Consider the following 17,644-nt stretch of genomic DNA (forward strand, 5'->3'; position numbering starts at 1 on the left):
TATATACATACAAAATGGGCCGAATTTAAAGAATATAATATACAACATAGGGACCAACCCAAGTTATATTGGACAACCTCGAAAGCGGTGCTGCGAGGAGATATAATTGCTTATGTGTGCAGAAGGAAAAAACAAATGGCGAATAGCATCCTACAGTTAGAGAAACAAACCCAGGTAGCTAAAAGGACATATATCCAAAACCCTAATACATACACAATGGAGGCCCTCAGGGCGACACAAGTCGCTCTAAACACTCTTATCCATGAGAAAACAACCCACTCCATGAATTATCAGAAATACAGACTTAAGCGCTTTGGAAACAGATCAGGGAAACTGATGGCCAGGCTAATTAAGGGATGGGGAGGCTCTAGAATTATAGAAGCGATTAAAGGCCCTAATGGACAGACAATAAACGATCATAAAGCAATAATTGACCAGTTCACGAAATATTTTGCCTCCTTATATGGAGCAGAGGAGGGGGGGCCGGGGACACCCATGGAGATACAACATTACCTAGAACAGGCGAAGGTCCCCAAACTGACGGAAATAGAACTAGAATCCCTAAATGCACCTTTGCAACTTAATGAACTTCAGGCAGCGATAAAGACTTTAAAGACATGCTCGGCCCCGGGACCTGATGGATACTCCGCGGAATACTATAAAAACATACCGATAGAAGTAATGGGAGACTTGCTAGCCTATTTTGAGGAGATAGTTGAGTCAGGTTCATTTCCCTTACACGAAAACACAGCATTAATCACCCTGATCCCGAAACCAGAAAAGCCCAGAGAGCAAGTGACATCTTACCGACCTATCTCTCTCATAAACGTAGAAGTAAAACTGCTGGCTAAGATACTGGCAGAGAGGATGGCAGCACCCCTTGCTAGGATGGTGACCCCAGAACAGGTGGGCTTTGTCAGAGGGAGACAATCTTCATTTAATGTTAGGCGCCTGCTGTTGGCGATGGCTCGCTGCCGGGCGGGGGGGAATCCCGCCCTGGTGGTGAGCCTAGATGCAGAGAAGGCCTTCGACAGGGTCGCTTGGCCGTATCTTTTCCAGACGCTAGAACACATGGGTTTCGATGGGTGGTGTATGGAGGTGATGCGGGCACTCTACAGAGAACCCTGGGCAGGGCTATTGGTGAATGGAAGGCAGGGCCCGCGATTCCCGATAATGAGAGGGACGAGACAGGGTTGTCCCCTGTCACCACTCCTCTTTACTATAGCCTTGGAACCCCTGCTCCGAACTGTTTTGTTAGCGGAGGAGGTAAGGGGGGTGGCGCTGGGACAGGAGCAAGTCAAACTTCTGGCTTATGCTGATGACCTACTCCTAGTGTTAGAGGAACCGGCACGCTCTCTCCGGGGCATGATGACCTGCCTGGAGACCTATGGACGCTATTCTGGATTTAAACTGAACTATGATAAATCTTGGGCGCTCCCACTGATGCCCTCGGTGAAGGGCGACTGGCGTGGTCCCTTCCCTCTCGGATGGACAGAAGACTCCCTCAAATATTTGGGGATTCAGATTCCAGCAAACTTGAAGAAACTTCATGAACTTAATTTAACTGCTTTGCTGTCAGATACTAAATCAAAGCTGGAGGGGTGGGAGAACCTCCCGATATCCCTATTTGGACGAGTGGCACTATACAATATGTTTATTATTCCAAAATGGATATACGTCTTTCAAACAGTGCCCCTTTATCTTACCAAAACGGATGAACGGCAACAGAACAGACTCTTAAATAAATTTCTGTGGAGGGGAGGGAAACCAAGACTCCCGTTGAGGATGATGTGCACCCCAGTGGAATATGGAGGGGTGGGCCTCATGAGCTTACGGCATGTGACTGTCGCCTGCGGAATGCGCCATGTCAACGACTGGCATAGACGAACTTCAGATTTTTCAAACACCCCTCTGGAAAGACGGATGTCCCCGGTTGCGGACTTGGGATGCCTCCTGCATCTGACAGGGAGGGAGACCCCTACGGAACTACATCAGTCAGGTATAATGCCGGCGGCGCGGGCCGCGTGGCGCTGGGTGTGTAAGCTACACCATTTTTCGTCGAGAGTAACACCATTTCTACCCATATGTGGCAATCCGCGGTTTCCCGCGGGAAATCTATACCCAACATTTAAACGCTGGGAGAGACAAGGACTCAAATATCTGTTACAAGCGGTGACTGACGAAGGGAAAATTAAACCCTTTGCGGAATTACAAAGGGAGTACAGTATCCCCAGCAAAGATTATTGGCACTATTATCAACTGGCACATTATATACGGGGGCTGCCTTGGGCAGACCTGGCGGAAGATGTTAGGGAGGAACTGTCGACGGCATTCTCCTTTGAAGCACAACAACGAGTGCCACTGACCTTCTACCACAGACACATCAAGGACTCCGCCTCAGAACTGGATTATAAAAAATTAGCGGAGGCCTGGACCAAGGATCTCGGAACCCCTATTCAGGAGGAACACCTCAAGTCTTTTATCCTGGGCATTCGCAAAAGGTCCAGATTCATTGAGCACTGGGAGACATGGTATAAATTTGCGCTCCGAATGTACATTTCACCCCGCAGAGCATTCCACATGGGGACCTCCCCCTGGGGAGAGTGCCCGAGGTGTGGTACAGCAGGAGTATTAATTGGGCACATGTTCTGGGAATGTAGGAAGGTGGAAGAGTTGTGGAGGGAGGTGCTGTTCCAGGTCTCCTCTTGGTGGAGATCTAAGTGGTACTATGATGTGTTGCTGTTGTTTGGCAGGCCCCGCCTGGGACTGCCAGCACCAAAAGGCTATAAATCTTTTGCAAATAAAGTAACTTTAACAGTAATGCAATTACTCCTGGCAGGATGGACTACTGGACAGTGCCTAAATATTCAGCAATGGCGGGTCAAGCTGATTGAACTGATGAGACTTGAAAGGCTAGACATACAGGACTGGCAATCCGAAAGGGGGGTAGAGTTCCAGGACTGCTGGAACCCCTTCTGGAGAACGTTGTCATCTGGAGTTAGAAGTAGACTTTTAAATGTTTGAATACTTGCCTGTTCTTCTGCAGGGGGGTGGGAGGGGGGGAAGGAAGGGATAGGAATTAACATTGGGGGGGGGGGGGGAGAAAATAAAATGCTTGGTGACGCAGTTGGAGATGATGTTAAATACCAGATTTCATTCATGTTCATGTTGGAACAATGTATAAGTTGTGTTACCAATAAACAGAGTTAAACATAAAAAGGATACACTCCTATGATTTTGGAGGACATGGCAGTTTTAGCTGCACTGATCAGACATTCCCTCCCCAGTTCATCTGTGTTGATAGTGAGATTTTCATTGATATATCTAACAGCTTCCCTGTACAACAAAATACATTTTTTTAGTTGTAGGTTATTGCAAGCTTAATTTACATTGATTGCATGGTTACAGAAAAGTGATTTCAAGAACAAGAATTTCCAAAAAGTCCAACAGCAGCTTTCATTTTTCTATCAAATATGCTATAATGTTTAAAAACAACTCACTTGCAAGCAAGACGATATCCACTAATAATGGATGTGGGATGAATTTTCTGTTTCACTAGTTCATCGGCATTCTTTAGCAACTCTGCTGCAATAATAACCTGTAAGAAAAAAAATGGAATTTGGAAAGGTGTCGGTTTCCTTAGTTCAGTTCTAAATTCTTAGAGTTGCACAGGAACAGACATTTTACCCATCCCTGCTGGAATCTAACCCATCCCTACCCATACCCCCTAAGATCCACTCTATCCCCACTCATACGAGTCAACGCTATTTACTCTTCGCAGTCCTCCATTTCCACCTAACCTCAACAGTCTCCGGCTGTTTGTGTAATAGTCACTACTCAACCAATTAGTGTTTCAAGCCTCAGTCTGAATTTTTGGCTGCCTTTCTGGGCGTTCCAAGCCTTATTCTGGCACTCAAATTGCCTCTACTCAGTTCGATCCAAGCTTCATTCTGGCATCACCAGATATTTTGACTACACTCACAGGAATCCAGTGGCAACTTCTTCCAACAGCACAGGAATCCCATAGGTTCCATGGGATTCCTGCAATTCTCATTCTTGTGCTTTCTAGTCTTAAAGACTATCTTATCCAGGTGCTAACTCCAGAAACGTCAACAGATGACAGTTCTCACAACCTAACAGTAACTACAGTAAGAAAGAGGGTAAAGGTGGATAATTTTCCAGATCTGTTGCAGCTGCTTTAGAGCTTGGATTTACTAAGCCTATTCTCCAATTCTTTTACTACACGGAAAAAAGTTAATTAAATCAGACCTTTAACGTGTTGCTGCCCCCCCTCAATCTGCCCCATCCCCCATAGTATCTCCAGTATACTTCCCCTGCCTATTCTGGTTTTCATTAGTCTTCCTTTCACGACACCCACCACTCCTATTGTGGATATCAGAAACCTCAACCTCTCTTTGGAAAGAGTCAAATGAATTTTCTTGTCAGCTATTCTTAAAGAGGAGAGACTGACTGTGTATACTGGACGCGAGAGAGATTTACAAATCCTGATCCATCCTTGTTGCAGACCATCTTCAGTTCCTTATTTATGCAGACCACTAACAGTACAAGCTTCTGCTATTTGGCCCCTCTTCAGTCCCCAGGGTCTTTACTAAATGCCTAGTGGTGTTAGCCATTTAAACACACAAGTGAAGTCATCTAGATTTTCTCCACTTTGATGACTGGCTTTGGGTGGCTTCCTTGGAAAGCCTAGGACTCACTGCCTGGCTACAAATCACAGATATGACCAAGGGAGCAAGATACATCAACATACTAAATAGGGCCTTAAGAGCTGCCTTTCTGCCTGTTGACTCTACCTGCTGCAAATAAATTAATTCCCTGTAAGCTTAACTGTCCTAGAATTTGTGCAGCGCTCCCAGATACCAAGACTACCACCACCAAATCTGAAAGCTTTCACATACGCTAGCGTATGCAGACAGCAAGTTGGTACCATAGGCGCCGACTCCGTGGGTGCTGTGGGTGCTTGAGCACCCCCAATATTTCCAAACCTGCCCTCCTTGCTTTCCTGCCGCTCAGTCAGCTTAAAACTCATTTTACCTGACTGAACGGCAGTGAAAGGAGCAGAGTACACGTTCCGTCTACAGCAGCTTTCTCCTTCCCTCTCAGCTTGGTCCCGCCTTCATTTCCTGTTTACGCAAGGGGGACGCTGAGGGAAGGAGAAAGCTGCTGAAGACGGAGCCTGTACTCTGCTCCTTTCACTTCCATTCAGTCAGGTAAAATGAGTTTTTTGTTGTTTTTTTTTTTTTAGTTAGTTCTGAATCACCAGTTCTTTTAATATAAGGGTCTACAAATTATGCTTGCAAGGCATTAACAGTGATTCACAGGTTATCTGTAATTTGCTGTAAATTGATGCATTACATTTGCTGTTACACAAGTAGAGAATATTGAAAAATTTGCCCTAAACTGTCAAACCTAACATAGTAGCTGTGCAGATTGACTTTAACCACTGGCTGTTTGGGAATCTGTGAAATACTTGTTATGCTGTAATTTTACATACTCAATTTTCAAATCAACACAGCAAAGAGACAAACATGGTTTATTCTTCTGTATGCCAGGGGGTCAACAATTTGCATCCTAGGAGAGTTGGAAGCCAGTCATTTAATCTTATGTTAACACATTTATCCAGCCTTTCACCATGCTGCTTACCTGCTGTGCTTGTCCTGACAGAAACTGACCTCATATTGAAAGTTACAGTGGACCGAAAACAGAAAATCTGATAATATAGCAGGTGTATTCGATCTTAAAGCCTTCCCAATTAGACTATCAACTTTATTCTTCAGTGTGGCACTCTTTTAGAGATACTCCACACAGAATTTGTGGAATTAATTGCAGTTAATTCCTAGGTCAGCTGTGCTCACTTTCAGTCTTCTAGGGCCACCAGTGAGTTGAATTTCCAGAACATATCTCAGCTGTCACTGCTCTTCTGAGCAACAGGTAAAATGAGTTTTAAGAGGTAGGGCAACCACATGTATCCTGAACTGTCTTATAATGTTTTTCTGTTATATTACAATCATGTTTCTTTCATTGTTATGTAACCCAAAATCCTTCTGTAATACCAAATGTCTTTTCTCTTCTTATTTCCACTATTCATGATGTATTGTAAGCCACATTGAGCCTGCAAAGAGGTGGGAAAATGTGGGATACAAATGCAATAAATAAGAGGGGAGAAATCCCTGAACATGGATGCAGGGGGCAGGGAAGAAGGGAGAAATCGCTGAACATGGATGCAGGGGAGGGAAGACAGGAGGAGATGCACATGGATGGAGGGGAGAGAGGAAAATGCTAGACATGGATGGAGGGGAGGGAAGAGAGGAAGTGAGATGAACATGGATGGATGGGTGGAGAGAGGAAAAATGGTGGACATGGATGGAGGAGAGGGAAGAGAGAGGAAGGAGTTGCATATGGATGGAGGGGAGTGAAGAAAGAGGAAGGAGATGCATACTGACAGAGATTAGGGAAAGGGAAAAGAGGAGAAACACTATACATGGATGGAGAAAATAGATGCTGGATGGAAAGAGGGAAGAGAGGGGGCAGACACTGGATGGAAAGGAGAGAAAGAGGGGTCAGATGCTGGATGGAAAGGAAGAAGAGAGGGGGCAGATGCTGGAAAGAGAGAGGGGGTAGACGCTGGATGAAAAGGGGGGAAAGTTAAAGATTGAGGAAAGAACAAACAAGAGACTGGGACCAACACAATTAGAAACAATAAACGGCCAGACCACAAAGGTAGGAAAAAATGAATTTTATTTTTAGTTTAGGATAAAGTACATAAGTACATAAGTACATAAGTAGTGCCATACTGGGAAAGACCAAAGGTCCATCTAGCCCAGCATCCTGTCACCGACAGTGGCCAATCCAGGTCAAGGGCACCTGGCACGCTCCCCAAACGTAAAAACATTCCAGACAAGTTATACCTAAAAATGAGGAATTTTTCCAGTCCATTTAATAGCGGTCTATGGACTTGTCCTTTAGGAATCTATCTAACCCCTTTTTAAACTCCGTCAAGCTAACCGCCCGTACCACGTTCTCCGGCAATGAATTCCAGAGTCTAATTACACGTTGGGTGAAGAAAAATTTTCTCCGATTCGTTTTAAATTTACCACACTGTAGCTTCAACTCATGCCCTCTAGTCCTAGTATTTTTGGATAGCGTGAACAGTCGCTTCACATCCACCCGATCCATTCCACTCATTATTTTATACACTTCTATCATATCTCCCCTCAGCCGTCTCTTCTCCAAGCTGAAAAGCCCTAGCCTTCTCAGCCTCTCTTCATAGGAAAGTCGTCCCATCCCCACTATCATTTTCGTCGCCCTTCGCTGTACCTTTTCCAATTCTACTATATCTTTTTTGTGTGTGGTACCTGTGTTAATAAATACAGAAAATGGAAGTAATGTTTACTGGACTAATTTTAATACATTTTTGACTAATGTTTGGAGACCAAACTCTCCTTTCTTGTGTCAGAACAGAATACCGTAACAGCAGTATACTGTCCTGACCTGAGGAAAGAGGTTTTGGCCTTTGAAAGCTAATTGAAAAATGTATTTAGCCCACTAAAATGATAACATATTTTCCATTTTTTGTTTTATTTGTATTTGTTAGCCTATAGTATAGTGATTGAAATGGTAAAATTATGTATAATCATACCTGATAATTTTCTTTCCATTAATCATAGCTGATCAATCCATAGACTGGTGGGTTGTGTCCATCTACCAGCAGGTGGAGATAGAGAGCAAACTTTTGCCTCCCTATATGTGGTCATGTGCTGCCGGAAACTCCTCAGTATGTCAATATCAAAGCTCCATCCGCAGGACTCAGCACTTAGAGAATTACACCCACGAAGGGACACTCTGCCCAGCTCACCACCGCCGAAACGGGGGAGGGGAATCCGTCCAGCTCATCCCCGCGGAGCGGGGGAGGGACACCACACCCGCCGATGCGGGGGGATCTGGCTTATCCTGCAACCGCAACCGCGGGAGGAGCTGACTGACCCTAACACCGCCGAAGCGGGAGGGGTACAAAACTGCCCTACAGCCGCACGAAGCGGGAGGGAGTGCCGGCAGAATTTTAAGTCTCAATCCAGCCCCGTAAAACGGAGGGGAGAGGAATGCAGCAGCTCACTGTAACACAAACTCGTCTTAACTCTTGAAGAATCCAAGTGAAAAAACTTGAACACGAAGTCTTTCTGAAGTAACTGAAGACTAAACTTGAACCTGAAATGCAACCAGAATAAAAACAATACAGATATCTGGGAGGGGCTATGGATTGATCAGCTATGATTAATGGAAAGAAAATTATCAGGTATGATTATACATAATTTTACCTTCCATATCATCAAGCTGATCAATCCATAGACTGGTGGGATGTACCGAAGCAGTACTCACCCAGGGCGGGACATAGAAATCCCTGACCGCAACACTGAAGCTCCAAACCGGGCCTCCGCCCGAGCAGCCACAGTCAAGCGGTAATGCTTGGAGAATGTATGGGCCGAAGCCCAAGTTGCCGCCTTGCATATCTCTTCCAAGGAGACGGAACCGGCCTCTGCCATCGAGGCCGCCTGAGCTCTTGTAGAGTGAGCCTTCAGCTGGATAGGCGGCACCTTCCCCGCGGCCACATAAGCCGCTGCAATGGCTTCCTTGACCCATCTTGCCACTGTAGGCTTAGCAGCCTGCAGACCCCTACGAGGACCTGTATACAGGACAAACAGATGATCCGATTTCCGGAAATCATTGGTCACTTCCAAGTATCTGATGATGACTCGTCTCACATCCAGATATTTAAGAGCAGAGTACTCCTCTGGGTAGTCCTCCCTACGAAAGGAAGGGAGACATAGCTGCTGATTCACATGGAAGCGAGAAACAATCTTGGGCAGGAAGGAAGGCACTGTGCGAATAGTCACTCCTGCCTCAGTGAACTGTAGAAAAGGCTCTCGACACGAGAGCGCCTGGAGCTCGGAAACTCTTCTGGCTGAAGTGATAGCCACCAAAAAGACTGCTTTCAACGTCAGGTCTTTCAGAGATGCCCTTGACAAGGGTTCAAACGGCGGCTTCTGCAATGCTCTTAGCACCAGGTTGAGATTCCACGCAGGCACCACTGAGTGCAGAGGAGGGCGCAGGTGATTAACCCCCTTGAGAAAGCGCACCACATCTGGCTGCGAAGCCAGGGAAGCACCCTTCAGGCGGCCCCTGAAGCAAGCCAGAGCCGCTACCTGGACCTTAAGGGAACTGAGCGACAGGCCTTTGTCCAGACCTTCTTGCAGGAACGTCAACACTGAAGAAATTGGAGCAGTGAAAGGAGAAAGAGAGCCTGCTTCACACCACGCTGCAAAGATACGCCAAACCCTGGCGTAAGCAGTAGAAGTAGAGCGTTTCCTCGCTCTCAGCATAGTGGCGATGACCTTGTCTGAGAAGCCCTTCTTCCTCAGACGCTGCCGCTCAATAGCCAGGCCGTAAGACCAAAGGGGGAGGGATCCTCCATCACCACGGGACCCTGATGTAACAGGCCCTGCTCCACTGGCAACCGCAGAGGATCGTCGACTGAGAGCCTGATCAAGTCCGCATACCAGGGACGCCTGGGCCAATCCGGACCCACCAGGATTATCCTGCCGGGATGCTTTGCCACCCGGTCTAGTACCCTGCCCAACATGGGCCAGGGCGGGAACACATAGAGAAGCTCTTGTGTCGGCCATTGTTGGAGAAGAGCATCTACTCCCAGGGATCGAGGGTCCCGTCCTCTGCTGAAGAAGCGCGGCACTTGGCAATTGGCCGATGACGCCATCAGATCTAGGCTCGGCTGGCCCCAGCGCTTCGTGATGTCCAAGAACGCCTGAGCAGATAGCTGCCACTCTCCGGGCTCCAAGGTATGGCGACTGAGAAAGTCCGCCTTGACATTCATGACTCCGGCAATGTGGGACGCTGACAGCTGTTCCAGGTTCGCTTCCGCCCACTGGCATAGACTCATAGCTTCCTTGGCTAGAGGGGCGCTCTTGGTACCTCCCTGGCGGTTGACATAGGCCACAGCCGTGGCATTGTCCGACAGGACCCGTACAGGCTTGAACACCAGTACCGGGATGAACTCCAAAAGCGCCAACCGAATGGCTCTGAGTTCCAGGAGGTTGATAGACCACTTTGCCTCTGCAGGAGACCAGAGCCCCTGCGCTGTCCTTCCCAAGCAGTGGGCTCCCAGCCCGATAACGAGGCGTCCGTCGTGACGACAATCCACTCTGGGGACACCAGAGGCATTCCCGCAGACAACTTGTCTGTCTGCATCCACCAGCTCAGCGCCTTGCGCACTGCCGGATCCAAGGGAAGACGCACAGCATAATCCTCCGACATCGGAGTCCAGCGCTGCAGCAGGGAGTGTTGTAGTGGTCTCATATGAGCCCTGGCCCAGGGCACTACTTCCATCGTGGCCGTCATAGAGCCCAACAGCTGCACATAGTCCCAAGCCCGAAGAGGAGAGGCTACTAGGAACTGGTCCACCTGAGCCTGAAGCTTGACAATCCGATTGTCTGGCAGGAACACTCTGCCCACTTGGGTGTCGAATCGAACTCCCAGATACTCCAGGGACTGAGTCGGGCGCAGCTGGCTCTTCTCCCAGTTGATGATCCATCCCAGGGAGCTCAAAAGAGAAACTACCCGGTCCACAGCTTTGCCGCACTCTGCATAAGAGGGGGCTCGGATCAACCAGTCGTCCAGATAAGGATGGACTTGTACTCCTTCCTTTCGCAGGAAGGCCGCTATGACCACCATTACCTTGGAAAAGGTCCGCGGAGCAGTAGCCAACCCGAACGGGAGGGCTCTGAACTGGAAGTGTCGGCCCAGGACTGCAAAACGCAGAAAGCGTTGATGAGGAGGCCAGATGGGAATATGCAGGTACGCTTCCTTGATGTCCAAGGATGCCAGGTACTCCCCTGCCTTCACTGCCGCTATAACAGAGCGGAGAGTCTCCATGCGAAAGTGCCGCACTTTCAAGGCCCGATTGACCCCTTTGAGGTCGAGGATAGGCCGGACCGAACCTCCTTTCTTTGGTACCACAAAGTAAATGGAGTAACGCCCCTTGCCAAGCTGACTTTCTGGCACCGGAACGACCGCACCCAGGCGGATCAGATTGTCCAAAGTCTGCTGCACTGCCACAGCTTTGACCGGAGACTTGCAGGGAGAGAGTACAAACCCGTCTCTTAAGGGTCGGCAGAACTCCAGCTTGTAGCCGTCTCTGATGACTTCCAGCACCCAAGCGTCTGAAGTTATTGTGGTCCACTCGCCCAGAAACGAGGACAGCCGTCCTCCAATCTGCACTGGGGCGTGGACCAATACCCCGTCATTGGGTACGAGACCCTGGGGGAGGACCGGAGGGAGCACCTCCGGGACGGCGGTCTCTGCGAAAGGAATGCTGCTTGGGGGAGAAATTCCTCTTAAAGGAAGTGGGGGCAGAAGCACCCGACCTGCCCGGGCGGTACCGACGGGCTTCCTGAAACCGTCCTCTGGAGGTACCGGGACGAGCACTCGCCCGAGCCCTGACCTCCGGCAACTTCTTGCCCTTAGACGTGCCGAGATCAGTCACGATTTTGTCCAGCTCGACCCCAAAGAGCAGCTTGCCTTTAAAAGGCAATCTAGCCAGGCGGGATTTTGAGGCGTGGTCAGCAGACCAATGTTTCAGCCAAAGCCACCGCCGCGCAGAGACAGTCTGAGCCATGCCTTTAGCTGAGGCTCTCAAGACATCATACAGCAAGTCTGCCAAATAGGCTAAGCCCGATTCCAGGGCTGGCCAATCATTCCTCAAGAAATGATCCGAGGGGGGAGCCCGCTGCACCATAGTCAGGCACGCCCTGGCCACATAGGAGCCGCAAACTGAGGCCTGCAAACTTAAAGCAGCCGCCTCAAAGGACGACCTTAAAGCCGCCTCCAATCTCCTGTCTTGGGCGTCCTTTAGGGCCGTGCCACCTTCCACCGGCAATGCCGTTTTCTTAGTCACCGCAGTGATTAAAGAATCCACGGTAGGCCACAGATAGGCCTCACGTTCACTCACAGCCAAAGGATAGAGGCGGGACATAGCCCTAGCCACTTTAAGGCTCGCTTCTGGGACATCCCATTGAGCCGAAATTAAGGTGTGCATGGCATCATGCACGTGGAAGGTTCTAGGCGGGCGCTTAGTCCCCAGCATAATGGCAGAGCCAACAGGGGCTGAGGGAGAGACGTCCTCCGGAGAGGATATCTTCAAAGTGTCCATGGCCTGTAACAACAGGTTGGGCAAATCCTCCGGGCGAAAAAGCCGCGCTGCAGAGGGGTCATCCGCTCCATCCGAGCGGGGATCCGTCTCCACCAAGGAATCCGCAAAGGACCGTTGGGAGACCTCAGACACGCTGCCCTCATCTACATCGGAGGAGACAAATTCCTCCAAGGCCTGGGAATCAACCCGAGGGCGTTTACCTCTGGGAACCTCAACCTCTTTACCAGAGGAGGGAGCGGGGGCAGCGTTGTGCATGAGGAAGGCCCGATGCAGCAGCAAAACAAACTCGGGGGAGAAACCCCCCAGACTGTGTACCTCCGCAGCCTGGGCAACAGCCCTAGGCGCGCTCTCAACCGGCGCTCGCAATAGCGGGGGAGAGACATGCTGCGCATCCAAAATGGCGTCCGGCGCGAAACTCCGCGAAGGAGCCGCGCGGGAAGAACGGCTCTTAACTTTAGCCGCTTCTGTGCCGTCGCCCAAATTAAGGGCGTTCATGGCATTAATGTCTCCAACCTCAAGGGCGGCCCAAGAAGAAGCCGTCCGAGCCGCGTGGCCAGCCAAGATGGCGGAGGCGAGGAGCGGGGGATGGGCGTTTATGGCGAGAAAAAACCGCCACGCCGGAGGAAGGACCGGGACATGCATCGGTCGCGAAACTGTCACCCACCAAGGGCGAATCCGGCTTGAAGACCCCCGCATCCCCTCTAGAAGCGCTCGAGCGACCCGGGGAGCGACCCTTTGCGCCCTCGCCCTCCGACGCCATGAGCCACGAGGAGAAGAATCGGGGAACCCCCGCCCGCTATAAAAAGGTAAAATTACCTGCTGTCCGCTCCGAGTTGTAACGACCTGGTGTCTCAGTGAGTAGCTGCAATAGACGCTTAAATAAACGTCGAAATAAACGCCTTTAAGGCCGTTCAAAATTTTTTTTTTTTTTTTTTTTAACGGAGCCAGCGGGAGGGGGGAGAAAAGGAGGGACCTGGCACCACCAGGTTTGCACTTGCTCAAAAGAGCCCTCAACCCCAGGCACTCAACAAAACCTAAAAATTAGGCTTGGAGGCCTAGCCAGAGCTGCTGCTGTGTGTGACCACCACCTGCTGAGATAGAGAACATACTGAGGAGTTTCCGGCAGCACATGACCACATATAGGGAGGCAAAAGTTTGCTCTCTATCTCCACCTGCTGGTAGATGGACACAACCCACCAGTCTATGGATTGATCAGCTTGATGATATGGAAATGTCAGTTTTTGAAATTTGCATCTCTTTATATTTTTGCACAGTACAGGGGGACTGAGGGGTGGGATTGTTCAGGGAAGAAGTCCTGGTGCAGGTTGCAGGCAGCCTATGAGTGGCGCTGCCACTGCCCAGGTGAAGACTTTAGCAGACAGAATTTTAAGGTATTGAGGCAGGGGACGCATGCACTGCCTGTAAAAAAAAAAAAAAATTTCAGCACCCCCAATCATTTTGAAAAGTTGGCTCCTATGGTTGGTACCAGCTATGTACGAGGACAGTGCACAAATGGTGAGCCAAAGAAAACCATAGCAGTGGTCAAATGAATTGAAGGCAGAACAGTGAGTGTGAAAGGGGAAAAACTCTGGATCAGTGGAGCTCCAGGCTGGCATTACTAAAGTCAACTACAAAGAGGAGAAGAGGAGCAAGAGTGTATAACAGGACTGTAGCAGAGCAGGACTGCTGGAATGAGATAACCATTTGAAAATAAGTCTTGTAATAACAACCTAAGAATGAGGGGAGTGCTTGAGGGTGTACGAGATAGAAGTCATACAGGGACTATTCAGGTAATTCTTGCTAGCAGCAGACAGAAAGGAAAAGATACTCAGGATTGATATTGAGGTGGCCAAGCAGGCCCCTGGGACCCAGAAACAGCAGCATACTAAAGGATTTTATTTAACTTCTTAGCTGCTTGAATGGTTAATAGCAGCTGGAGGGCGCTCTGGTTAAGCAGTCATCTAAAGGAATGACCTCAAAATGGCAGCGATTTGTGAAAGGAGTCAGAAGACTGAGGCGGCATTCAGGAGATTCAAGTGTGTCAGGATGCTCCTACTAGAGGGAAAGCAGAAGAAGTGAGTTACAGAAGAATTGATAAAGGCTGCAAAAGAGCTAAGGCTCAGTCTATGACGGGGGGGGGGGGGGGGGGGGGGGGGGGGACTGATTTGAGTTTAATTGGAATTGTATTTACCCAAGGTTTTGTGTGCTTGAGGTAAGGAGGGGGACAAAGGAAGGAGAATTTAGGTCTTACCAGTTAATTTGCTTTCCTTTAGTCCCTTTGGACTGGCCCAGAATGGCTGAAGGGTTATGCGTGCCTGCCAGCAGCTGGAGACTGAGAACAGTGATTCTTGAGCAAGTCCCCCTACAAGCCTCAGTATTCAAGTATCAAAGCAAAGAAAGAAAGGAAAAAAAAAAAAACAGCTGTTCGCCACTTGTTTCGTACAGTCACCTACAAAGAAACACTGCTGGCACCAGTCAAATAGATCGACTACACCAAACTGAGGGCCAGATGAACTAAACTTAACAAGCCCTTAATGAGCAAGTAGTAAACCCTGGCATGCACTAAACACTTTTTTCCGACGACGGTAGCAGCTAACGAAAACAGAATGCAGATGAGCAAATCGTGTAGAAACCCTATTGTAATGTGATGCACTAACCTTTTCCGATTGCTTTAACGCTGGAAAATGCTGGAAAATCTAACGAGGTCTGTACCTCTCATTGGGGCTGTGCGGGATTGGAAAAATTATTAAAATGTAAAAAAAAAAAAAAATTGGGGGGCTAAAACGGCCAAGTGCTCATCATGGACAGCCATTCTACACCCGAAAAACCGCCAGAGTGCTCGTCACTTTATTGATAAATGTTCAATAAAGACTTCATATGCTGTTTTAATGGTTGTGCATGGTTTCTCTTTGTTTATTGTGCCGTGCCATTGAATAAAGACTTTTTTTTTTTTTAATTTTAATAAGTGGAAAAAAAATCCAAGTGCTTGCCCTTTTTTTTTTTTTTTTTTTAAACAAAACTATTAGTGGGATTTGAACCCGCCACCTCTGGATTACAAGACCGCTGCTCTAACCACTCGGCCACAACTGTACTTACTTGGATGTCCCTCCCTTACTTCCAGGTCTGTCAGCTAGTGAAGCACGGCCAAAAGGATGTTTTTATTATTGCGGGGGGGGGGGGGGGGGGGGGGGGGGGGGGGGGGAGGCACAAAATGGACATTTTTTTTTAAGCAAAGCTTTATTTAAAAAAAAAAAAAAAATCAAACAGCATCCGATGCTGCAGGCTCTTTTTGGACATCATTCAACCCCAGAACAATAAAAATGTCCTTTTTGGCCGTGCTTCCATCAGCTGAGAGACCTGGAAGTCTCTGAGCCAATCGCAGCGTGTTTAGCTGAGCTGTGATTGGCTCAGAGACATCCAGGTCTCTCAGCTGAGTGAAGCATGGCCTGGGCACAACGTGAAAGAAATGCATCAGACAGCCATTAGAGATTGTGCGTTTCCTGATGGTGACCTCCTGTTGGGATCAAAAGAAACAAAATTTGGGCTGTCTGTGGGGTCTTGTCCACCCCATGTAGTAGGCCAATGCTCTCTTGCAGTCCAAGATGTTCTCACCAGTATGGGAATGAGGTCGGGGAAAGAATGTTGGCAAGACATTGACTGGCTCAGATGGAACTCTGACACAACCTTTGGTAGAAACTTAGGGTGTGCACGGAGAACTACTCTGTTGTGATGAAACTTATAAGGTGCATCCACTACTAGAGCTTGGAGCTTACTGAACCTATGAGCTGAAGGCAACAGCCACCAAGAAAGTGACCATTCAGGTCAAGTATTTCAGATGGTAGGAATTCAGTGGCTCAAAGGAGTTCTCATCAGCTGGGTGAGAACAACGCCGATGTCCCATGACACAGGCAGAGGTTTTACAAAAACCAAACTCTCATGAAGTGAATCAACTAGAGGCTGTCAGAGATGGGCTTACCCTCTACACGCTGATAAGAAGTAACTGCACTGAGTTGAACCCTTACACAGTTGGTCTGAGAACAGCCTTGGAGAGGTGCAGAAGGTATTCAAGCAGGGACCGTGTAGAACACTACATGGGATCTAGGGCCTTGCCCTCACACCAGACGGCAAACCTCCTCCATTTGAAAGAATAACGCTTCTTAGTGGAATCTTTCCTGGAAGCTAGCACGACCAGGAGATACCCTCTGACAGACCAAGAGAAGCAAATTTTAGGCTCTCAACATCCAGGCTGTGAGGGCCAGAGACTGAAGGTTGGGATGTAGAATAGATGCACATTCTGCGTGATGAGGGCCGGAAAACACTCCAATCTCCACGGTTCTTTGGAGGATAACTCCAGAAGAGGACAGGGAACCAGCTCTGTCAAGGTCAAAAGGCACTACTTGGTTACTAGTTCTGATGTCTTTTCAGCTGAAATCAAAGATACTTCTGGTGGAATGGAAGTATCGGGATGTGAGTATGCATTCTTCAAATCTAGCCATCGTTATCCTGAATCATAGGGAGAAGGATGCCCAGGAAAGCCATCCTGAACTTTTCTTTGACCATGAATTGTTCAGGGCCCTTAGATCTAGAATAGGATGATCCTCCATGTCTTCTTTTGCCTGAGAAAGTACCTGGAATAGAATCTCTGTCCTTCTTCTTCTGGTGAATGGGTTGTCCGCATGGGCCTATAGAAGGGCGGAGAGTTCCTCTACAAGTACCTGCTTGTGATGAGAGATGAAGTAATGAGCAATTTGGAGGTTTATGAAGCCAATTTAGTGAGTATCCGAGACGGACTATTTGGAGAACCTACCAATCACAGGTTAGAAGGGGCACCTTTCATGGAAAAAAAAAAAAACCTTAAGCCTCCCCTGGACCGGCAAGTCTTCCGGCACAGACACTGACTATGCTCTGCTGAAGCCAGTCAAAGCTCGTCCACATGCTTTGACTGGGGAGCAGCAGGGGCCTTAGGCGAGGATGTTGATGAGAAGGAGCACGCTGGGGATTGAGACTGAGCATGCTGGCAAGAGGAAGTGGCATACCTACGTCTCTGTGTGTTGCAGGCACCCCTCTTCGGCTTGCCAAAAGACCTCCTGGCTGAGGAGGCTGATGCAGAAGGCACCTGGCGGGGGAAAGACGAGAACGGTATCAGTGTGCTTTTTGACTTTGGTCAGTGAGCTCCTAACCTTCTCCCAAAGAAGTTATCGCCCTGGCATGGGGCATCCACCAACCTCTGCTGGACCGACAAACAAACACAGCCACAAGAGAGTTTGCACATTGCTATACTCTGAGCAAAGATCTTGGAAGCCAAGTTGAAGGTGTCATAGGGCCTTTGGCCAAGAACTTTCAACACGCCTTCTGTTTGGCCAGCTGGCGTACTGACTCTGCCTGCTCCGGTGGGAGGGAGTC

General features: G+C 48.7%; 1 protein-coding gene across 1 annotated transcript in view; it reads right to left on the reverse strand.

Moving 5' to 3' along the window:
* Window positions 1-17,644, reverse strand: part of TCP1 (t-complex 1) — a 114,083-nt gene that overhangs the window by 51,102 nt on the left and 45,337 nt on the right. Inside the window, 2 exon segments of the mRNA XM_030198394.1 lie at window positions 3,226-3,336; window positions 3,501-3,598. Of these exon segments, the coding sequence (XP_030054254.1) occupies window positions 3,226-3,336; window positions 3,501-3,598 (209 nt within the window).

The sequence above is a fragment of the Microcaecilia unicolor genome, chromosome 3, assembly GCF_901765095.1.
Source record: "Microcaecilia unicolor chromosome 3, aMicUni1.1, whole genome shotgun sequence".
NCBI classification, from domain to species: Eukaryota; Metazoa; Chordata; class Amphibia; order Gymnophiona; family Siphonopidae; genus Microcaecilia; species Microcaecilia unicolor.